This window comes from Perca fluviatilis, chromosome 23, assembly GCF_010015445.1.
Source record: "Perca fluviatilis chromosome 23, GENO_Pfluv_1.0, whole genome shotgun sequence".
Classification (NCBI taxonomy): Eukaryota; Metazoa; Chordata; class Actinopteri; order Perciformes; family Percidae; genus Perca; species Perca fluviatilis.
The window spans coordinates 18738476-18764264 of NC_053134.1; the positions used below are offsets into that span (position 1 = coordinate 18738476).

The 25789-nt window shown below is 42.3% G+C and overlaps 1 protein-coding gene across 1 annotated transcript in view; it reads right to left on the minus strand.

Annotated features, from left to right (window-relative positions):
* Positions 1-32: 32 nt before the first annotated feature.
* LOC120553633 (proton myo-inositol cotransporter-like) overlaps positions 33-25789 on the minus strand; it is an 84583-nt gene continuing 58826 nt past the window's right edge. The window contains 7 exon segments of the mRNA XM_039792263.1: positions 33-2816; positions 4717-4813; positions 4815-4870; positions 5523-5641; positions 5814-5939; positions 8967-9087; positions 9756-9919. Of these exon segments, the coding sequence (XP_039648197.1) occupies positions 2590-2816; positions 4717-4813; positions 4815-4870; positions 5523-5641; positions 5814-5939; positions 8967-9087; positions 9756-9919 (910 nt within the window). The 3' untranslated portion in view covers positions 33-2589.

Below are 25789 nucleotides of genomic sequence, written 5' to 3' on the forward strand. Positions count from 1 at the left end.
CAGCTTGAACAATAATCAAATATACTATACAGCACTTTTTTGTTTTTTATTGGTATTTTTTGCGGTTCCTCATAAACTGTAGAAACACACATAGAAAAGAATTTCACCAGAAGTACACATTAAATGTCCCCGCCGCGGCGGTAGAGGACAGTGTTAACACAACTGGATGTCAACAGCTGAAACAATCACGCCAAATATTTGGTCAACACAAGTTTAATTACACACTGTTATGGAGCTTCATCTGTGTGCGTTTTAACTGGAATAATACTTTAAGTACAAAACTAGTTTGTGTGTTTTTTTGTAAGACATCCTGGACCAGATGCAAATCTAACATAAAATAATACCCTCACATTTTGAATTCTAGTCAGCCATCTTTCGCCCACCTTTAAACTGTAAGTCATTTTATTAGTCTTAAATATATAAATAAAATGGCACTAATTCCTGTTCTACTCATTAATTGCTTTCATAAGCGTCCATATGTAAAGGGGACACCTTGACAATACCAAACATATCACAATACTTGCAGATACTTCATTCAACTTGACTGGCACTGGAAATGTCATTACATTGTGCCACGGTATTCGATAAACAGCTTCTTATTTGAAAAGTTTATTAAAAAGAGGTATCATATCTTATTAAATGATGATAGGGTTAGGACCCACGTGTCAGAAATGATGGACTGTCCTTCACCTGTTCATTGGACACATTGACAGCGCAGGCCTGTTCATTCACCTGTTTGGTTTGGTTACACGACGTTACTCCGTAGTCTACTTTCAAACAGTTTTTTTGCTACACAGATATTACACATGTGTATTTGACTAACAAGGTGTAACCTCACACAATTTCACAATTTTTTTTACAAAACAACATTGGCAAATTACGCTAAAGCCTACTCCTCGACTTTTGACACGAGAACCACATAGATGATATGCTCTGCTATTTGTACGTAAGGCTATGGAGGAAGACCCAAATCAAATACATGAAATGATAGTAAAAAAAATAACATTCCATCACAGGTGAAATGCAAATATGTACATGTCAAAAAAAATAAAATATATATATATATATATATAATAAAAAAAAGCAATGCTGACTTAATTATCTAACATGATATACAGTAAAACATCCACTTCAGGGATTTGGACTGAAAAACGGCCATAAGGGACCTTCACAATACACAGGCACTAATATAATCATGTTTAGGCTAGAATGAAATACTTCAAATACAAGTCTCAGTCATAAAACCATGGTTTTAGGTAGTGGACATTACACGTTTAATACCCAGGTTGATAACATGGGCTCATATTGTTTTTTTTGGCAACCTAGTAACAGAGTGACATGAGGCTGTACTCGCCATAGTATAATCGAATGTTAAAAACGGCTATTTTTAGAGGCAGGTATGCAAAAGAATTGCAGGCCTGAAACTTAAAAAATAAAAATAAAAACATAGATAGTCTATGTAGTTTTTTTAAAGTTTCAGGCTGAAGCAATTAGTACTTTGTGGCAACACATATTTAAATGAATACATTAATAAATATAAACTATAGCAACAGAACTTTTATTCCTTTCAGTGCTACTAGATTGGTGAGTTTGGTGAGTTTTGTTTAGGCACCAACTGACAATTCACGTTTTGTTTTCTAAACTTAAAACAATAAATACTGTACATCTCTGGTGTTTGCTTTTCATAAAAAGACATCAGAACCACAAACGAAGACTGTCATCAGATGAGGAACTGACATGAGTGTGCTATGCTACAAGCTTCAACAACATGTAACTGAGATGTGTTTCATATAGAAAGGCATAATGGTACTACAGGTCGACAAGAAGTCACAACTGCTGTCATGTCAACAAAGGTTTTGTGGGCGCACAAACCTGGTTTTCAAGACCATCTTTACTGTATCTTTAAATGGACACATCTTCTGACACAATGCTGTAGGATGGCTGGATCACTTTTTACTTTGTATACTGTACGTACAACATGGTAAATAAATCATAAAATATATTTAGTCAACAAATGTACAAAATATTAGGAACATATTACTGATAGTAGCAGTAATATGTTCCTAATACAAAAGAGGCCCCAGCTCAGTATATGAGTCTGATACTGAGCTGGGGCCTCTTTTGGAACGTACATCACCATCGGTGGACTTCGTGAGAGAGGAAAATGCCCCTTGTATTTTGTACATGCAGTGTGTGTTTCCTGTCCAAGTGTTCACGAAAAAAAAAACACTACTGTTATGTGTGAAAAAAGGCAATGTTTTAGCCTTTCGTAATTGAGATATTTGTGGTGCGTGGTTGAAGACGCAGCGGTCTACTAAAGCAGGTTTGACTCCAGATTTGGCATCGGTTCACCCTCAATTCAGAGAATAGGCTGACATGTCCTCGACTTGTCGGTGATTTTTGGATTCCTGAATTGGAAGTGAACCTCGCTCGACTTAATGATACAAGCAAGCTGGGATTCTGAACCTCATAGCGAGGGTAAGCAGCGGCTCCTCGGCTCACACGCGCACGCACAAAAAAAGAAAGAAAAATACCACGCGACACTCTGCACTGTTTCAGTAATCACAGAAGCTAACGGAAAACCTCTCTCTAGTCCACGTCGGACGCGTCGTTGTCCGAGAGATGGTAGTTAGAACCTTTGACTCGGATGTATTCGACCTGCCGTCCCTCGTCCGAATCGGAGGCGCCGCAGGAACAGAGCTGGTTTTCGAACAGCGCTTCGATCTCCTCCAGACGCCGGGCTTTGGTCTCCGGCAGGCAGCCGTAGATGAAGAAGAAACCCAGCAAAGCCATGCTGGAGTAGAGGAAGAAAGCTCCTGGGGAAGGCGAAACAAAAGGACACACTGTCACCGAGGACAGCCACACCCACAAACACACTGCCTCCCCCCTTTGGGAGAGCTTTTTGGAAGTGCTTTTGTTCTCATTCATCTACAGAAAGAGAGACACTGGGGGTGACGGTGGATCAGCTAATATTGGATGTTGACTGCCCACAAACCTCTCATGGAGATAGAGTGTGTGTGTGTGTGTGTGTGTGTGTGTGTGTGTGTGTGTGTGTGTGTGTGTGTGTGTGTGTGTGTGTGTGTGTGTTTGTGCGCTGACAAATGAAAATCTGTTAACAGATTAAAATATTACTTTCAGGCTGCTGGTCACCATACAATAATTAAAATAGTTGAAGTAACATTCCCCTGTCAAGATGGCATTACTACACCACACACACACACACACACACACACACACACACCTACACCTACCTAGAAACAAGTTTTCCTACAGAGACACGGTGACAGAGGTTCAATGACATTTCCTGACAACTGCGATCTCTATTTGCTCTTTGTCACAGCAGATTGATACTTTTCATTTGATACAAGTGAGGAAGTGCATGGAAGTGTGCGTTATGCTAATTACCATTTCTAGGGCAAAGGCATATTGTTTTCTTTTTTTTTTTTTTATTCAGCTTTGACACTGTTTTTTTTTTTTTTTGTTCTCGGCGAGCGATTCTCATAATGGATGAATGGATGAACGACTCAAATGGATCGTTAACCCGCTGCATCTCCGGATGTCTCCACAACCACCGCTGATGGATCGACCGACCGCCAGCTCCACCAAAGGTCACTTCCTTCCTGTCGGAGGAGATCCCTGCTGTTGAGTCACACTGACTGAAGACGTATGGAAGAAGAAAGGTTGGAAACACATCGGGGGTGTCAATCAGCTGCTACCTCCTTGCTGGTTTTGACGTAAGGTCAGGATGTATGTTAGGCATGTTACACAAGATCTGCTGAGAGGTTTGCACAAAGACTCATATAACTGGACGAGGACTAGTCTATATATCGACGACGTTTACCTTCCCCGGGATTGTTCCCGGGATTGCCGCCAGAAATTCCGGATGTCCGTCACCTTCTTGCTTTCTTTGTGTTGGCGTTCTAAACTCCGGTGGATTTCTGAGGACTAGGGTTAACTGCTCCTCAGATCTCTGCAGGGTAAATCCAGACAGCTGGCTAGACTATCTGTCCAATCTGAGTTTTCTGTTGCACGACTAAAACAACCTTTGAACGTACACACGTTCCACCAAAACAAGTTCCTTCCCGAGGCTATTTTGGAGCCGCACCGTTGCTCCGTCCGGTGCTTAGCGCCGTCCAAGACGACTGTGATTGGTTTAAAGCAGTGGTTCTCAGACTTTTTTTTCAATAATGTACCCCCTTTGAAATGCCCCCTGAACAGCGCAAAACAGCGCTGTGCCTGTTAAGGCTTAACGGCAACCTTGTAACTGAAAAACCCTTAAATGCTAGCCTACATTTCAAATGTTTAGCATCCAACACTAAATTCATTTGTTATTACAGTATAATTATTTTGGGAATCATGCAAAAATCCCTGCAGTACTCCAAAGTACCCCAACGGGTAAAAAAAAATGCCAATAAACCAGAGCACGTTTTTCTCCCATCCCCAGAACGCTGTGTGGACTAGCCAGACCCTCCTCTGCGGCGCTGTGGAGGAAGGTGTGGCTATGCGAGACTAGATGAGGACTGACAGCATTCATGGCTGGTAGTGATTGAACCTGACAGGACTGGTGTCTGGATTTAAAAAAAGAAAAAAAAGAAAAAGAAAATCATGATAGAGTTTCCCTACTTTGTCTCCCTCTCCTTCCACAAAAAAAAAAGAACGAATAAAAGCTCTAAAAAGGTAATTGGTTGTTCAACATTCTGCAGCCCAGAAACTGACCATAGTAGGTGAAGTACTGAGCCAGGTGGAGGAAGGTGAGAGACACCAGGACGTTGAAGGTCCAGTTGACTCCGGCTGCGCAGGCGTTCCCGGTGCCTCCTCGCCCACAGCGGGTAGATCTCAGAGTTGATGGTCCACGGCATCGGACCCATCCCTGGGACGGAGAGACGAGAGATAAATACGCCTCGTGGGATTACTTTACGAGAGGAAGGAGACGACGTCCAACCGGAGGCTCGGTGGAGAGGTGCAGTGCGTCTTCTAATGACCACTTTGTGTGACTGTGTGAGATGATAAAAATGGAGCGCTGAACCGCCAATCTCGACGTGCATCGCAGCTTTAAGGTAAACTGCAGCTACAATGCAGCTGAAAAGATGAATCAATGAATCAATTAGTTGTCAAATATAAAATTAATTGCCAACAATTTTGATAATCGATTAATCGGTTTCAAAGATTTCTCTGATTCCAGCTTCTTAAATGTGAATATTTTCTAGTTGCTTCTCTCCTCTGTGACAGCAAACGGAATATCTTTTGAGTTGTGGACAAAACAAGACATTTGAGGACGTCATCTCGGGCTTTTTGGAAAACAACAATTCTTTTCACCGCTTTCTGACATTTTATAGACCAAACAACTAATCGATTAAACGAGAAAACAATCGAGAGATTAATTGACAATGAAAATAACAGTTAGTTGCAGCCCTAAATTTAACATAGCAATGGGAAGAATACAAAAAAAACAGATCTTAGATTTCCAAAGACTATTAATAGTGTATTATAGGATAAAAGTGACAGTGAAATGACAAGTGTACCTGGAGCGAAAGCAGCCAGGTAGCAGACCAGACCCAGTAGAACCAGCCAGGAGTAGGAGGTGGGACAGTAGTTGTAGGCCCAGTAGGTCTCATCTCTCACCAGGCTGGAGTTGGAGCATCTGGAAGAGGGTTGGGCACACCCGTTGGCTTTTGTTAATCACTCCTGACACTGGATCTCAATTCAGTGTGAAATGTGTCAAAATGTCTATTAATAATATATAATTGCTGCTTACATCTATGGGTGCTACATCCTAACGCATGCACAGACTCACGCAGCTTCCCGTGACTCACCTGCCCCATGCTGCTTGCTCGGTGGAGGCCTTATTGACTGGCACACAGGAGGAGGCGAGGAGCGCTGAGCTGTTCTCACGGTAACAGAAACCACATCCAGGGTCCAGCATGCATGGCTCACACAGCCTGCAAGCCAAAACAAGCAGACACATTAGCTGTAATGTCCCCGAACACAACCCATCATCCTGCGGGCGGGGTTAGCTCTTGGAGTCACATTCCTTTACTTTTCTAAAAAAAAAACAGATTTCAAAAGCAAAGTGTTGAGTTGCACTCCAACTCTAAATATACACATGTCCGCCTATACCACTTCAACGAGACAGAAAACAGCATCCCACCCCCTCTAATTGAGAGTCTAATTGAGATCTGCCTCATTACCCAAATTAAATTAATGTATGGACTGTTCCCCACATGCAGGAAGCGATAAATCAAAATTAAGAGCAATCTACAAACAAATGTTGCATTCACCATCATTACGTCTTTATCCCGTCATATCTCACTGTTATGTCTTGTGCCGTAGTCATTTATGTGGTAAGCAGTCCACATTTAAGAGGCTTTTTCCACAAAGGGAACATTGCAGTTCCATCAGGTCTGTTGTTGTTGTTGTTGTGATCCTGATGGGAGTGCATGAAATGTGTGTTTTGTTTCAGAGGTCTATTTTTGCCGGCTGCAGCCTCCCTGTGTGCAGGGCACCTTGCTCTAATTTCACACTGAGGTCAACTAGACCAAAATAAAACCGTGGATTAGGTCCCGAGGGAAGCACAATGAAACAGAGAGGGAAGCTGAGGAGGGACATGCAACAGCTCAGCTTCAGATTCAAATCATGCAGTTGAAAATGTGTCAAATGTTGGTCTTTTAATAAATTATGTTATGTGTTAGCAAAGCGTACTATATAGTAGGGCTGGGCGATATGGAGAAAATCAAATATCACGATATTTTTGACCAAATACCTCGATATTGATACTGCAACGATAATTGTAGTATTGACTATTGGTGCTTTAACAAAATATCTTCACACTTAGATTTTGGATAAATTTCATTTCAAACATCAGTAATGTGGATATAATGACTATGTGGGAAAAGGTAAATAATAGAACAGCTAGTACAGTCTGGTAAGTTAAGAAAAGTACATCACTTTACTGTAATGCAGCCTTTAAAACCTGGAAAAGACAACACTTATGTCATATCACGATATTACAATATCCAAAATCTAAGACGATATCTAGTCTCATATCACGATATCGATATAATATCGATATATTGCCCAGCCCTACTATATAGTAAGTATATACTAGCTCTAGACTACAATACAAGAACAATGCTTCTTCTTTACTTTCACGTCTTCTACATCTCAGTGGGTCCTGACTGGTGATGACTATTACCTGGATTTAGCCTCGATCTTTTAGTACAGTATCACGTATGTATCCATCAGTTGCCTGTTTAAGATCCCTTGTAGCACCCAATAATGAAATACTTTCCTGAAAATGGAATAATGCCTGAAAATGGAATAAATTTGCACTTTACCTGAAGGAAAATGTGATAAGACCCAATAATGTAATAACAATAATATAATAAAATGTCCTGACTGATAACGTAATACCTTTCAGGTGGGTCATTTCTTTCCCCCAAACTGACGGATAATGTCATATTGTAAAAAAACGTATGCTTTTTTTCCCTCTGAAATGTAAAGCGTGCAAGTATGCAACGTCTATGATCCTGTTCGTGTGATGTCAGCCTACTGAAAACACTAACATTTGACACTGACGTTTGTAAACTCTTGTTAAATACTCGATTCCAATTGGTCAATTACAGCGTCGCCAAAGACCTATAGTTTCAAAAGAAATTCTCAAAGAATTCTGAGAGGACAAACGATATCACTGTAAACTCTGTATGGGCCGTGCGAGAATGGAAACGTTTGACAGGCATAGCAACAGTAACTAAAGGGGCATGTACAATTATTCATTTATAGGTAACATATCCAAGAGATTGCATCATTTCCCAGGCAACTAACCTATAGTCAAAGCCCACTGGAGACACCTTAAGAGTACAGTCCCATCCACAACGAGTGTGAGAGGCCTGTGGTGGCTCTGGGGCTCCTACGATGCTGCCGTGGTCAGCGAGGGGATGTGTGCGCTCGTATGGAGTAAAGTGAACTCAATGAAGCCACTCCAGTGTGGTAAAAGCACTCATCTCTTCAAATTACTTCTGTGTTTGTGTGTGTCACAGTGTGTGGGTGCTGGACAGAGAGGCCATTAGGCGTTGTTTGTTGTTATGATGAAAGGCCGTCATTACACACGAGTTTCATCTAGAGTCTGTGTAAGTGAGAGTAAATTTGGGACATAGAGGCATCTGATGTGTTGTTTCTAGGTGTGTGTATGTATGTTTGTGTGTGTGTATGTGTGTGTGTGTATGTGTGTGTGTGTGTGTGTGTGCCCTTTGCAGCAAATTGTAGTGTAGTGCGGATTCAGTCCTAAGGTTTGGGAGATGATACAAATCATATACACCAATATTTACGGTTTGATCCTGTGATTAACAAATCAGTCATTTTTCAATTTAAAAATCGAAATCGTGACACCCCTAGTAATGTATGTGTGAAAACGTGCAATGGCTTCCCCACAGATATTATTTTAGAATCGTTTGAAGCTCTCCACCACTGAGTGGGCTCTCCTGCACTCTGGATTGATACTCTGACACTGCAAGTATTGAGTGCTTTTACAAAGAGCAGAGGTGCTCCACGGTGAATAGCGGTCTTGGCATAACGCTCTGTTTTCATCTACACCTGTGCATAATGTGACAAAATGTGAATAATTACACCTTATATCAGCCTCAGTGAAGAGGGGAATAAAACAGCAGAGTAATGCTTTTCCTTTATATAGTATCTTTGAGATGGCAATTAGCAGAGGGGACTAATTTCAGGGCTTAAACCAATCAATTTCAGGTCCTGAGAAGTTTTTATTTGGATTGTAACATCAGGATATGTGCTGCAACTTGTTTTTTTTTTTTTTACTTGTGGTATGTAATAAAGGTAGATGATAAGAGTGGCTTGTTCCATAGCAGAGGAGGCAGCTTCATAAGCCAGTTTTCCAGCAGCAATGGGTCCATTGTAGCTTAATGAATGCTACTTGGAACCAAAGTGAATTCGGAGTATGTACTCACTGGTATTTGGAGCAGGTAGAGTTGGCCATAGATGGGTCTAAAGGGTGGAAGGTGACAGGAGGACTGTGCTGGGCGGACATCAGAAAACCGATGGCCAGCAGACTCAAACTCAAACATGTACCTGTCAGGAAAATGATACACGTAGCACGCGAGCGTGACTGTTAGAATCTGTAGACATCTCTATGTGACGATGACATTTTTTTGCTTTTTTACCATACGGTATGTAAACAAACGAGTACACAAAGCAATCAAAATCCAAAGTTCAAAACATTCAGGCATTCACAAATTCACTCAAGCAGAAATTAAATAAATAAAGTACAACCAAGAAATAATAATAAAAAAAAAAAAAAGAAGGAAGAGATTTAAAGAAAGTTAAAAAGGGCTGCCATTTACAGTAAAACTTGTTGGAGTCACCTCTCAGAGAATATTTAATCTTTTCTAATTTCAGAAAAAACATAACATCCCTTAGCCATTGAGGCTAAGGGATGTTAAGGGAAGGGGCTTTTGTAGATTTCCAATGGAGAAGGAGATGCCGTCTCGCCAGTAAGGATGTGAAAGCAAGGATGTCTAATTGTTTCAATGTAAATCTATTGTAATCCTCTGGGCATCCGAATATGGCAATATGGGGAGAGATGGTCACAGTCGTCACAAGTATTTTTATCAAAGTACCTCTGCCAGAAGGAAAAAACTAACGGGCAAGAATAAAACATATGAGTCAGATTGCAGGGAGAGGTATGGCATTTGTCACACCTGTCGGTGACGTGACGGGGACATTTTTGAGTGACGTACCTATGATGCTGCCCAAGGTGAGCTTCCTGCGCCCCACTCTCTCCACCAGCCACACTCCCAGCAGGGTGAACAGGAAGTTGGTGAGGGTGGTGAGTCCAGCCAGCCAGATGGCCAGCCTGTCGTCCCGCACTCCTGACATCTGCAGGATGGTGGCGCTGTAGTACCTGTGGGACACAAAGACAGAAAGAAAAATGATGAGTTAATGTCATTAAAACAACAACGTGTCCAATTTAATAGTGGACATTTGTCTTTTTTGTTTTACACCAGATAAAGAGTAGCTAAATTAAAGGATCATTCTGGTTTATTACAACTTATTTTTGGGAGTTTTTTGGACTTTCTTTCCCGTCAGTTATGACAGGAAAGAACAGCTGTTGCATGTCCCTCCTGTTATGATAACACTGTACTTACCAAAGTTAATGCTGAGATGTGGGAAAATGGCAATTTAATCCAATGGCGGCAACAAATACGCTAGCCGGATTATTTCAAAAGGAGTAGTTCAGCTACTACTACTTTTGGAAAATAACGCTTATTCACTCTCTTGGCAAGAGTTAAATGAGAAGAGATGGCTTGGTTCTGTTCAAACCAGCACCTGTAAAACCCATTCATATCTTGTTTGTTTAATTTGTACAAAAAGCAAAGTCTAAAAATGACCACACAAAGTTAATACTCCTGGCCAAGAAATAGCCCGGCACATAACCCTTCTAAAACAGCACATTGTTTTTACACCTCAGGCTTTTGCTGTTTCCCTGTGCTTCCGGTCTTTATGCTAAGCTAAGCTAAGCTAACTGGCTGAAGCTTCACATACAGACATGAGAGTGGTGCCGGTCTTCTCGTCAAACTTGCAGCCCAAAGTGGCCGGGTTAGCTCAGTTGGTAGAATGGGTGCACATGTGTAGAGGTGTATGCCTCGACGCAGAAGGTCCAGGGTTCGAGTCCGACCTGAGACAATTTTTCCTGCATTTCATTCCCCTCTCTCTCCCCCCTTTCCTATCTAGCTGTTCTTTCCATTAAATGGCTGAAATGCCGCAAAAAAAAGAAAACAAAAAGAACTTGCAGCCCAAAAAAACAGAGAAGCAAATAGGAGTATTTCCCAAAATGTTGACTAATACTTATCTTTGCAGTAATAACATGCGTCTCAAAACAATAAATGTGACATTATTTATTGGTTGAGACAAGTCAACAAACCAACCATAACCTCTCTTGTTGAGAGCCAAACACTCATCAACCAATCACAGCCTCTCTACATTGAGTACCAGCCACTCATCGACAGACAGTTAGGGATCAGCTATAAATAGTCTTTCCCCTCACCAGCCACTTTCAATCGCTCCACCTCTCTTTTCCCCTGTCTCTCACTCTGTTCTCATACAGTGTAATTATACTTGCAATTCTGGCACCATGCGTCTCCACGTAGGCAGATTATATCCAATCATCATCAACACGGCTCTAAACAGGCTGCGGTCAACAATACCCACACCTGCATGGGGTCCATTTCCCACTTCAATTATGATATCGTGTAAGTACGATAGAGGGACAAAAACATGGACACAAGTACACATGATGGCCGCTCAAACACATACACCTGCAAGGACTCTATTCGGGGTGTCATTTTGGAAATTATGTGCTGGAAATACGTAGAGTTAAGCGGTAGAGAATGCAAATACAAAGAAGGTGATACTCTTTAAAGGGAAAAAAAGAAAATCTCTTCCCGCATTGTCTGCCGCTCTGTGTCTCCCCAGGCAACTCCGAATTAGCATTCTGCTTTTCATCTCTGCAAAAGAATTGTTATCCCCTCTCTTGCTCTCTGTCTTCCTCAAAACAAAGACATTCTGTTGAGTAATTAGCATAATAACTCTTTACTTCTCTGTCTTGGTATCCAGTCAGACAGGGCGAGAACAGAAAAAGAGATGAAATGCCGTGAAATTCTGGTTTTAAACGTTTGACATAGACGAGCACAAGTTTGGGCACGTGACAAAAGTTAGACCGCTTTATTATCCATCTGCAAACATTACAAACACACGGAAACGCGCAGAAGAAATGAGTTGATTTTGGAGCAGCAGCGGGAGTAAAAGCACTATTTCTGTTCCCGGCAGTGCGGCCTGCTGTGCTCCATCTTCAGCCCTGCATCTTTCTGATTACAGCGCGCACGCACGCACGCACGCACGCACATACATACACACACACACACACACACAATGTTCTGACTTCAACAACTGTGAATAACAGCCTGCAGAAACAATGTGATAATTTTTTCTGAACACTGTCAAGTGCATCTTGTGTTAAAAGCATCTCAGATATTGTGTCTCAGACTTAAATAGTCCCCCAACAGGGCTGAACTTGACCCTGTCTGTTTCCTGAAAAAAAGATGTAACCATCCGTCCTCTGCACCCTTGTATACTCTGAGCCCTCCTTTGAAGCGAAGTGTTAAGTTGTTAGTCTAGTAACAAGCCAGACGACTGAATTGCTGTCAGAAGGACAAAAGAAAGCCTTGAAGAAAAAAAACGCAGCGTCATTTCGGCTTGTATTAAATTCCTTGCGTCTCCTCGCAGATCTGCAGAGAGCTTCGGGTTTGCTTGTGAGCGTGCTTTTTTTTGTTGTTGCTCGTCATCTCACAGCGTCGAGGGGGAAAACTTGTTGGAAACTTTGGTACACAAGATCAATCCACGAAGAAGTGCTGCCGCTCAGTTAGTCTCGTCGATATTCTTTCCTAGATGAGAATGCATCATTATAATGGGTACACACAGAACATTGTGTGCTTAGTATTTATTTTTGGCATGTCGTTAGAATTCTTCGAAATGGCTTTTGATTAAATTTTTTCTGGGAGTCTGTTTTGTTTGTATTTTCCTGCTTAAACGATGCACTTGAATGACTTATGTCTTTGTGGAATGCATTTAATTGGTGGTGACATAAACTGGCAATAAATCAAACTTCTTAGAATTTTTGGGTATTTTTCTCCCAAGTTTTAGTTTGCGGTGCTGCGAGCCTGAATGGGACAGGTTTAAGCTGCTCTAATAGAAAGTGACACCTCTCAGTCTGAAACACCCACTACCTGTCAACACACATTGCAAAGTGACGACAAACACTCCTAGGCACTCATCCACCTGAATGAAACAGACCTCCAAGGTGTTCCAGACGTCAAAATGTTTTTTTATTTTTTATTTTTGCTTTGGATCTTCTAAGACACAAAGCAGTATTTCACAATAAACTTAAAAAAAAAATTAATTTGTAACAACTGTAAGTGGGAGAAAAGGCAAGGTCGTTGTACAGTAACAGTGTGTTCACAATAGATATGGCTTTAATAAGAGGGTGTCTGAGGGGGCTTAGAGGTGAGTCAGGACTGCATTTGGACCAATTACCTGGACCTCTGGGAGCCTGCACTCATTTCAGAAATTGCACTGAGAGGATGGAAATGGAAAAATGCTGCAATTAGGCAGCCATTCAGTGCCTTTAAACTCTGAGGATTAACTGACGGGTTGTTAGTGGCATGGTCCCCCGCGACATCCATGGAGATCCTTGGCTGTTTTCATTCTGACAAAATGATGATTTCAACGATTAGTTTCTTTACTGTAGTTGAAGCATGCTAATTAGTGGTAGTGCGTTCAGTGGATGTCGTGTCTGGTTGGAAGTAAAATCGACAGAATCAAAGTCACACAAAAGAATGAAACTGTTGACTACAGGCCTGGTCAAACCAGGATTTGAAACGGTAAAAACGTGTGAAATAAATTCATTCCAATGAAATAGTTGCGATCAGAGGATCTGCCCGAATTGGTGAAATGAATCTGTAAAAACGCTCTGCAAATTTGGTGCCTTTGACCAATAGCAAGCAGCTTCGACAGTGCTGACCAGTGAGGGGATGGAGAGTCCAAAATAAAAGGAAGCTGTCGTAGCTCATCAGCTGTGTTGCACCATTAACCTTTCCCTAGGCCTAAGCATTGAGGCAATTCTTTCTAAACATATATTCATATAAAGCTCTATTTTTGGCGTTGTTTGATGACAATTCCATACAAATCTTTCAGCATATTGTAATTCAAGTGATCTGAGAGAAAACTCAACTTTTGCACTTCCTCCTTAGCTCTGTTTTTCACTGCAGCTTTAAGATGTATTTAAAACTAACGTGTTAAGCAGAAAACTCCTTTAAGGAATAACTAAGTTCGTAGTGCGTAGGTTATGTGCGTAACGTAGCGAGTGCGCGGCCGAGAGAGAGGAAACGAGAGAGCGACAGAGCGTGAGTGTGTGACGTTGAGTATGAAGTTAGCACAAACGTTATAGCTCTGAACGTAGCAGTGCAGTGGGGGTACGGTTAAGGCTTCTTGTCGTTGAATAAATGTCGCGAAGTTAGCGACAACTCACAGGCTCACTTAAGGTGGACTGACCTTTAAGGTGGACCAGCTATTCTCATTTTAGTGACAAACCGCTTAGCAAGTTTTGCTAAGATAATAGGCTAACAGGTTTGCTAATTGACCGTTGGCAAACTCGATAGCAGGAAGCGCTTATTGTCCCTCTTCAATCAACCTTCTATGGAATGTGATGGTTGAAAATGGTGAACAAAATACCACGGAGATGTAAACAGAACAGCAGAGAGAACAAAGACTAGCGAGTCAACAGTTAGCTAGCCAGTCACAAACTTGCCCTGTGAGTAGTCACTAGGTCACCAAGTGTCTGGCCCCACCAATTTCCCATTGACTAACACAGGTCACTTTGTGCTTTGACCCCCGCATAAAGCAGAGATTTCCCTCAGACACAACTGCAAATAGGTTATTCACCTTCCACATTTTATACTTTATATGTGAAACAGCCCTCAATAAGAGCAGCTATTATCGCCAGCCGTTTACCGTGAGAAGAATAAGCTTTTAATCCTAGTCCGCCTTCATTACACACAGCTAATAATAACATGTTCAAAGATCAGAACCACAGTGCCCTGGTAATGATCCATGATTATCAGATTGTATCGTAATTATTTTAGTTTGATTAGACTGCCACAGAGTGCTCATCTCCCCCTGTGCAGATAAAACACATACAGCAGAGACATTGAGAGGAGTTTCACACTCTATTTCCCGCAGACACAAACACACACACACACACACACACACACAATCTTTCTCTGTCCCACAAATACACACAGACACACCCACATGCACAAACACACCCACTGTCTTTTACATAAGATGCCCTGCGGAGCGTTGGTGCGAAGCAAACACAAGAAGGTGTGATCTGGCACTGACCCCGGTCTGAAAATGGAAACATGGAACCACACTCCTGTCACGCTTCCATTCCAAACCTCTCATTCAGCCCATTAAAGGAAGAGTGACAACACAGACGTCAGCCAGGGAGAAAGGCAGATGCAGCGGGAAAGAGAGAACAGAGACACAACTGAAGGCAAGAGAGACTGAGTTAGTGGTAGCTGTGGGGAGCAAATGGGTGAAGAGAGTGACAGGTGGAGGAGAAAATGCACATTTCACAGGAAGGTTTAGATATTTCGTTCTTGTATCGCATGCCACCAACCTGTCGGGGTAGTCATTTACACCTAGCACCAGATAAAAAGTGGAATAAATCAAATCCCTGAAACCATACTTTCTTTCTGTCAGATGTCTGCGTTACGCTTCCACTGAAAAACAGGGATCGGCATTGGAGATACAGCAGACGAGTAAAACAAAATGAATACAGGCCCGATTGCTGTTTCTCATTCAGCTAATTTAAATAGATAACAGACATGTTTTCACTTGACTTCATCCCCCTCTTGCATTCGATCGCTTCCCACTGTTCTTAGTCCATTTCACATGGGCGGTGGTGAGAGGACGTCACTGACTCATGGTTGACATTTGCTGACACATTACTGAATCGTCTCGGAGGCTGCTGACTCTTGGGAGTACGCAATGTGTGGTCTTAAAAGGACCACACTGGGTGCATTTTTTTAGCTACAAATCACACATACTTTACATTTCTGCAAGCCAATACAAAGTATTTCGAAGAGTCGGCATAGCAACTACTCGCAGGTTGTGCGGCGGCTACCGTTGGCTGTGGCTCGTTTTGTTCATGGCAAGATGGGGAAGAAAAAAAAAGGAAGAGGAAAGCTCTATTGTCATCACTTCTCATTCTGCAATGTTGTTATATCAAACTGTATGATGCAGCACAGATAACCTTTTACTTCTGCCCATGAGACACTATGTAGAACTTTCATGGTCTACAAGTTCATTTCCATCCACCTGTTTTTATCCACAGTATACGCCCGACTCCTAATATTTACATAACAGTAGTGGATGGAAACGCACATTCGCATGAAATGTAATATGTATGTGTGGACAGGTAAGACTCACATATTCTTGGCCATTGTGTTCGTTAAAAAAAAAAGAAAAAAGGATGCCCTGACGTGAAATGGGTGTTAATGGGCTAATATAATAGATTCTTCCTCTTCTCTCTGTTCCTTCAAAGGTCAGTACTGTCTAGATCACTTGCAATTCCTCAGCGGTGTAAATATATGCATGTCAAAGTTCACTGAAGTTCATCTCTACACCTCTGCAAGTGAATCCGAGGATCGCTTGATTGAAATGAAGGGATTTTGGTTCAAAATGTTGTTGTCATACACGCTGATGTGACTAAGCTCTCAGAGGTCAGGGTTGCTGTTAAGAGTGTACAAAGTGTGTGTCTTTAGCCCCTTTCACACATGCACTGCAAACCTGAAATTATTAAGACGTCACCCGGCTGTATGTGAGAACTGTATGTGAGAATGCAAATGTCCAAATCGGTTGGATCGGACGTCAAACGGAGTTTACCCTGCCAGCTCCCTGGTACAAAGACATTCACGGGCGAGTGACTGGGCGTGTGTATGATGTTTCCATTAATGCGCCTTGCAAAACTGGAAGTAAGCAAACATCCGAGGGTGAAGAAGAAGAAACGGTGATTTACACGCAGACGGCAACTAAAATGTCTAACTGGAGAAACGACGAGATTCCGGAAATTCTGGAACGTGCGAAAATCACTGGTATGGTACTTCAAAATCTACCAAATCCTCTCTTTTCATTCCAGAGAAAACAAAGGAAGCTGCCAGAAATACAGAGAAGGTCATGGTGCTGTTGGAGCAGTTAAAGATGAGCGATGGCAAACCTATGCATGTGTGTGAGTGTGAAGGAGAGCTAAAAGGAAGGTTTCCTTTGTCTTTAAGACAAAACGCTCCAACAGAGCGCTACTTATTGACGGAGCGCTGATCTAATTATGTAACTTAATAGTATGGATTTAGAGGGAGGGATCCACTGTAAGGCAACAATGATGAAGAGAGGAGATTGAGCAAACAAGTGTAAATGTATGTGGTGTAAGTGGGCAAGTAGTGAGTGAGTGAGTGGGTGCAAATGAACAAGCAAACACTTGTGTGAGTGAGTGACCGACTCACTGAGTAAGAGACAAAGTGACGAGGTGTAAGAGCGGAGAAACAGAAGGAGGCGGGGGGGCAAGGGACTAAGTGAGAAAATGATGTAAAGGCGAGAGGAAGAATAAATAGTAGAAGGAGGGATGCGGGTGTGAAAACAAGAACAAATGGACAGACAGGAAATGATGTGGCTGGAAAGAAGAAAAAGAAAGCGAGAGACAGAGAGAGATGGAGATCCTCATGGGAAGTGGCCTATTTTTTCAAATTAATGCATACGAACACAGAGCTGCATCACATTTATGCTCTGGAACAAAAAACGCTTAGCCCATATAGGTACACTGCAGATGCGATGTTGTGATTCAGAACTACACACAAACAGTCTGTCATCATCACAGAATGGAAGCTTTGCTGACCCCCGAGAAGTGGCAAAACGAACACATATATCACCAACAAACACGAGGCAAAAACTAAGCAGCAGCAACACCAAAAAGCACATTTACTACTTTAAATAAAATAAAATGTCAGGGTTGGAAAAAGTAAGAAAATAAGGGCCAGGCTAGTGTGTAAACTGTTAGTTCCCCAGCTACAGTAGCTTACTAGCTAGCCTTGCGAAGACATGCAAACGAAGTTCTGGTTTATTCCTTATTGCATACCATTAAGTGTTACCACCAGAAATTCTTTGAATAAAGGAAATACATACAACCACCAGCAGTTGCTGACGTTTTAAGCATGGTAGTGATCACAAGAGACAGGTGGTTTTCATTGGTCCAAATCATAAGTAAACTACTTATACTATTTAAGTGCAGTTTTATATATATATATATATATATATATATATATATTAGGGGTGGGAATCAGCAGAGGCCGCACGATACGATATCATCCCGATACTTATGTCACGATACAATATTATTGCGATTTTAAACATATTGCAATATTCTGCGATATATTGCAATTTATTACCTTTTTTCCAACTTTAAATTTTTCCCAATTTCAAATGATGTCCCCAAAGGACAATTTTGTCAACATTTGTTTTATCTAAAAAGATACATTTCTCTGTTTGTTCATCTCCCTTCAATTGTATTGCTGCAAAATGGGGATTGTCAGCAGACAGACTGACCAACACATATATCATAAAAGATCGATACTTGGCGTCTGTGTATCGATACAGTATTGCCACGAAAAATATCGCGATACTATGCTGTATCGATTTTTTCCCCCATCCCTAATATATATATATATATATTTTTTATTTTTTTTATTTATGTATTTCAAAACCCATTCTGTCAAGGTACCTGCCTGGTACTGCCTTTTTCCATCTCTACTATCTAAAAGGTAAAACTATCTAAAGGCCCTGCACACAGACACAGGTGTTTTCAATATAGTCACTGATTGCTCCTCTGCTCAGGCTGAAGTTAGGAAGAGCAATGCTGGCAAAAGGCCTTTCTCACTGCACACAGACTTGCTGTAGTAGGAAAAGCACAGGTGTTACTAATAACACTAACAATGGCTCTGTTCTATTCAAGTGTGTGTGTGTGTTGCCCAGTGAGAGTGACAGTTGGCGCGTTCATGCCACCTGGGAATAACAGGGACCGCCCGTGATTACGCTGTTTTTCCGACTGCCGGCGTTCAGGTGGTCGGGATGAGTGTTCTTCTTCTTCTGTTATATTGGCGTTTGGCATAACAACTTGTTGCATGACTGCCACCAACTGTTGGGCGTAGCCTAGAGCATCAGGTGTGTGAAAACATGGATGCCACAATAACAGAAGATTTGCTGCTGTTTTTCTTATGCGAGCATACGAACAGCACATCGCCAGGTGTTTGTTTGTGTTATCTGCAGGACAACGAACGGGAAAGGACAGAAAGGTGGGTTTTTTTATATATATGTGCCGGTTACATTTGCGTCCGGCTTGATCCCGACGTGCTCTGACGTCATGCACACGTGGGCAACAATGACCTCACGAGATCCAAGGCGGCCACAGGTTTGAGACGCAGGCAGCGCAGTTGCTTTTCACCGACTGCAAGACCCAGGCGGACCCAGGGAATGCTGGGAAACGCCTGCCTCTCAGCTGATCCAACAGCTGATTGGTTCAGAATTGACACAACATGATGATGTTTTATATAAACTTTTCGTTGACTTTGAATTGGAGGGATTTTAACTGCTATTTGTCTGATTTAAAGGCTTATTCTGTACAAACCACATGTTGTGTGGCTGGTAGTTACGTTTAGATGTCAGAGAGACTAAATCCGTTCAGATTACGGATCATCTACAGTCTGTTGTTTATCAACCTCAGCAACAGATCAGATCAGTTCATCCCGAACAGTCTACTAAGGCCCCGTTTACACGAAGGGAAGACGCACATATTTTCCTGCGGTTTGGCCTCTCATTTACACGAAAACCCTGTTTTTAATCACAGAAAAAGATTATTTCTAAAAACTCCGGCCAAAGGGGAGATTTTGGAAAACTTTGTTTGCACGTTTGCATGTAAACTGAGACAAACGGAGGTTTAGGCAGCCGAGAGAGAGAAAGAGGACGTGATTGGTTGCTGTTATTGCTATTGTCGGGATTCTGATTGGCTAACGTGGGCTTGAGCTTCTCGTTACACTGCCACCTACAGGTCTGGCGTGCTCTTGACGGCATTGACGGCATATATACACGGGTACATATAAACGAACACTTTTCTGAAAACTGAGAGGTTGAAATGTCCGTTTATGAAAATAGCCGGCCACGTGTAAACGTAGCATGAGAAGAGGTCTAATCAGGCAACCTAAGTGAAAACACCTGTGTGGATGAATCTAAAATAACTCAAAATGAGCATCAGTCTTTCAGATGTTGTGCCATCATTTCTCTGTGTTATACATGGCTTTCTGAATTATACAAGACTGTGGCTGCATTTGCTTTATTATCTGTATTATACACATTTTTAAATGCCACTCCATCCACAGAATAAGCATGCTTCACAAATGACATCTTGCTATTAAGCAAATGAGATGTTTGTGCTGAAGTGAGGGGTAATGTGTTTCTGTGTGCATTTGATTAGAGGGCAAATTAGAATATTTCTCATTAAGGAGGATCTCACTGCAACTCCATTGGAGACAGTGGAGGAGGTTGGCATGATTAAGCTGCTTATGAACGCTTGAAAACATACAAACACACACACACACACACAGGAACACATTACAAAACAACTCTGTAGATTTTGGCATTTCTCTCAACATGCGCACAAAACACACACACACACACACACACACACACACACACACACACACACACACACACACACACACACACACACACACACACACACACACACACACACACACACACACACACACACACACACACACACACACACACACACACACCAGAGTGGGCTCTGCCAGCAACTTGAGGTCTTGCCAGCAGAGGGACCATGTAAAAACTGGCGTTTCGTGACATTTCTAACATGACATTTGACTGTGGGACCATCTGCGAGGGCCAACTGGCCTGTGTCAATGACAAAACACCTAACTGCCTACTGACAACAACACACATCATGTCCTGTCCTAACATATTACCGAATAACATATCATCTGCATCTGCATTTATAATTAAATAAATACATACAATATAACAACACAATGGATCCACAACAAACCCACCCTGGATCCTGAGGTCTTAGCAAACTATAGACCTATATCTAACCTTCCTTTTCTATCCAAGATCCTTGAGAAGGTGGTTGCTAATCAGTTATGTGATTTTCTACATAGCAACAGTTTATTTGATGACTTTCAATCAGGATTTAGAAAGAATCATAGCACAGAGACGGCACTGGTGAAAATTACTAACGACCTTTTAACTGCTGAAGACAAAGGTCTTGTCTCCATTCTTGTTTTACTAGATCTTAGTGCTGCATTTGACACAATTGACCATTCAATCCTGTTACAGAGATTGGAACACTTGGTTGGCATTAAAGGAATTGCTCTGAGTTGGTTTAGGTCCTATTTCTCTGATCGATCTCAATTTGTGAATGTTAATGATAAATCCTCCGAATGCGCTAAAAGTTAGCCATGGGGTTCCTCAAGGCTCAGTGCTTGGACCAATTCTATTCTCCTTATATATGCTTCCTCTAGGCAATATTATTAGAAAACACTCAATTAACTTTCACTGTTATGCAGATGACACCCAATTATACTTGTCAATCAAACCAGACGAAACCAGTCAGCTAGCAAAATTTCAAGAGGCTTACGGGTATAAAGATCCTGGATGACCTATAATTTTCTGATGTTAAACCCTAACAAAACTGAAGTTATTGTGCTGGGCCCTAAACACCTCCGAACTTCATTATCTAGAGATATAGCTACTCTGGATGGTGTTGCCCTGGCCTCCAGCACCACTGTTAGAAATTTAGAAGTTATCTTTGATCAGGATATATCCTTTAATGCCAATCTAAAACAAACCTCAAGAACAGCCTTTTTTCATCTTCGTAACATTGCCAAAATTAGGAATATCCTGTCTCAAAAAACGACGCTGAAAAACTAGTCCATGCATTTGTTACTTCCAGGCTGGACTATTGTAATTCCCTACTGTCAGGTTGCTCAAATAAGTCTCTTAAGACTCTCCAGCTGATCCAGAATGCTGCGAGCGTGTTCTCACAAGAACTAAGAAAAGAGATCATATTTCTCATGTATTGGCTTCTCTGCATTGGCTTCCTGTTGAATCCAGGATTGAGTTTAAAGTCCTTCTCTTGACCTACAAAGCTCCAAAATGGTCTAGCACCATCATATCTAGAAGAGCTCCTAATACCCTATTGTCCTACTAGAGCACTGCGCTCCCCAGAATGCAGAGTTACTGGTGGTACCTAGAGTCTCTAAAAGTAGAATGGGAGCTAGAGCCTTCAGTTATCAGGCTCCTCTCCTATGGAACCAGCTCCCGATCTGGGTTCGGGGGCAGAAACTGTCACTTCATTCAAGAATGAACTTAAAACTCTCGTTATTTGATAAAGCTTATAGTTAGGGAGTGAGGAGTTGCAGTGTTCACCTAACTGGCCCAACTGCTTCTCTTCATAATTGTTAGATTAATAATACATAACAAAGTAGGGGAGGCAGGCCAGCCAAGCCAGATCCGGCAGGGGAGAGTTCTAAGCCCGAAAAAGCTACCTCTCCTTATGACCTGTCTCTCTTAGTTACCTGTTATAGTTACGCTGTTATAGTCCTAGACTGCCGGGGGACTTCCTTCCTTTGACACACTGAGCTGCTCTCTCTTCTCCCTTTCTATTACTGTTTCTATTACTGTTACTATTACTATTACTATTTGTGTGCAGCCCGTCCCAAAATGCTTGTTACTAATCCTAGCTTCTGGGGAGTTTACTCCCCGGAGTCCTTATGCTTTTTTTTCCCCCAGCGTATTTCCTTGGAGAACGTTGGTACCAAGACCCTGGTTGCAGCTGTCGCCGTGGTCCTGCTGCACTCCCTGCTGAGCTCAGCGATGCCCTGCAATGTCATGCTGCGTCCTGCTGAACCCTGCAGCTTCCCGCTACATCCAGTCACTGTTCCATTATTAATGTGACTACTATCGCCACTGTTCATCCATCTGACTCCGCCAGATGGATTGCTTCGCATTTGCTCGACATATCCATCTGGGAACTTTCCGTTGGAGAACTTTTGGGAAGGGGCAAAAATACTGGTTAGCTGATTGGATAAACCATCTGTCTATCACCACCTATGTTGGTGATAGACGGGCCAAATCAACCAATCAGATCAAACTCTTGCCGAAACCAGTCGGGAGAAGAGCAGAAACATCTTTTCCTCTGAGAAAAGCCTCCAGTGCTGTTTTTTTGCTCTTCTTTCAATGAAGGAATACTTTCTAATTCGGATAAAACTTGCGCGATAGCTACGCTCATCTCATCCGTGGAAGCTGCCATGTTGTTTAGACTGAACAGTCGCTTCTTGTTGCGTCACACCTAAATCCGCCTCAAAACCAACGCTGATTGGTCGTCGTTTGGCGAACGGCGGAAAACTGTAGCTCACGAGGCTATGACATTTGTAGATCATTACAAACACAAATTAAGATTTTACTCAGGGTTTTGTATGCAATGTCTAAAACACTTGGAAGCAGCACTTAGCGTGTAGCATTTTATCGTGCTAGCACGGAAAAGACGAGCAACAATTGTCATTTTCTTCACTATCTGTACCCAGCCAGATTATCTTCCATCGTTCATTGTTGATTTCTTTTGCAATATTATGTAGTTTTTTAACAAAACAGTTTTTTTTCCACTTTGGGTTTTTTCCTGATTATTAACTGATCCATCTTGACCAGTACACTTTGACCATTTCCTGTAGAGCTAGGTGGAGTATAGTCTATATCCACGACGTTCCACTTCCGGGATTGCTGGAAATTCAGCCGGATGTCACTGTTTTCGGCCAGATGTCCATTACCTTCCGCTTTCTTTGTGTTGCAATTTTAAACTCTGGTGGATTTATGAGGACTATGGTTAACTGCTCCTTCTAGCTAGACTATCTATCCAATCTGAGTTTTCTGTTGCACGATTAAAACGACCTTTGAACATACACACGTTCCACCAAAACAAGTTCCTTCCCGAGGCTATTTTGCAGCAGCACTGGGGCTCCGTCCGGCGCTTAGCATTGCCCTAGACGATTGTGACTTATTTAAAGAAATGCCAATAAACCAGAGCACGTTTTTCTCCCATCCCAGAATGCTGTGTGGACTAGCCACACCCTCCTCCGCAGCGCTGTGGAGGAAGGTTTGGCAATGCGAGACTAGGCGAAGGAAGACACACCTGGTCTTTCTCCAATGACTTCCTTGTCTTCCCTACTGATGCAATTTTCATGCCATAAACAGTAGCCTGACCTCACAGGTACAAAAAAAAAATAAGTTGAGTGCAGCTAATAAAAACCCTGATAGTTTATTACTCTAACATGACAGAAATACATGTCTCAGAAATAATAATTCGGGAAAGTTAGCGGTGTACAAAAGGAGCAGCAAAAAAACCAAACATGAAAGAACACAGGTTTTTTCTATCTGTACTCTTTGTTCCTTTATCGGTCTTCCTTTATAAATCTATCTCACCTTCCCTCTGCCTGTCATCTGGATTGATCCTGCTCCACACCTTCCTCCGCCCCATTACCATCAATGTCATCTCTCCCTCCACCCTGTTCTTCTTTCCTCTGTCCTACCCTATCTGTCCCTTTTTCCTTCCTTCTTCTGCTCAGTTCCTCTCTCGCCGCATTCTTTCCCCTATTTCCTCTCGCCGCTTTGGCAACACAGTCCGCTGACCCGCCCTGACAGGATCCAAACACACAGCAGTCCCTGCCAGCCCATGGTGACCTTTACATGCCAGATTATGTGGCTAATTCGCTCAAAATGATCCAGTGGCTAAGGGGGAGGGGGTGATATCTAATTTGACCCACTGCTGTACCACATTTCTCCACATTTATGACTGAACAACAGAGAGGGAAAGGTGGATAAAGAGGAAGAAAAATAGTTGAGAAAGAAGCGCCATTGCAGAATGCATCCATGTATTCATCTTTATACCCATCCATCCCTTCATCTGTTGGCAGGCAGTCAGCCGGGGAGGCATTCAGGGACACCAATTCATGCGGGCAGAAAGACAAGCAGACCAGAGACACCACCCAACACCTCTTTGGTTCCTGAGAGATGTATTATTGACAAATACATCTATCACACCGGCTTCGCTGACCGGAGTGTGTGTGTGTGTGAGTTTGTGTGTGTGCGTGAGGGCAGGGAGGTTATTCATATAACAGAAGAGAGAGAGTCCAGAAAGAGTGTGCCTGACATATGAGTTCAAATCAACCTGCTGTAAAAAAATAAAAAGGTCTAGTGTTCGGTGTGTGGCCATGTGTACTCACATATGTAGCTGTCATAATATTCTGCAGAGTTCAGTTCAAATCAGGTCTATGGTCATAAAAAAAAGCCTTTGATTTGCTGACGGCAACAAGCCCCTTAGCCAACATGACTGTTTCTGCAGGATTTTCATCATTAATCACATAAATCAACCATACCATAGACTGGGTAGGTGGTCAGCTAGCTACCAATTACACACATTTATAGCCATGTGTGGCTAGGCCTGTCGCGATAGTCAATAAATCGAGTTATCGCACGATAAAAAAAAATGAGCTCGATAATTTTTCCGGCCGCGATAATTTCCATTTGCATGCTTGTTTGTTTTCCTCGTCTCTCTCTACCAAAGAGACTGGAGGACCACTCTCGGTTCCTTAGCGTAACGAGGAGTGAACCCTCTTGTCAGTCGCATGGTCTTTGTGGGGGCGGGACTGCGGACAGAGAGACAGAGACAGACAAACGCTAGTTGAGAGTTGGAGCAGGGTTTCCCGCAGCACTTTGCAGTTAAGGCGCCGTCAAAAAGAAAGTAGGCCTATATGAGCGATATCCACCGTGTTATTTGGCGTCTCGTTTCTCCCTTTCAATCCAAACCACACAGCTGACAACCTGCAGGTGGAGACTGTGGAGACGGGCTCGGACATACACGCCGCTGGTCAGTCTCGCAAGCGGTTTCAGGAAAGTGGCTGCATGTTTCCGACAATGCACAGAACATTAACGGTACAAGCCTACAGCTGTCCGCGGACACGGAGTGTGGAAAGTATGTCAGAGTTGCACCTGTGTGTGTGTGTGTGTGTGTGTGTGTGTGTGTGTGTGCCGC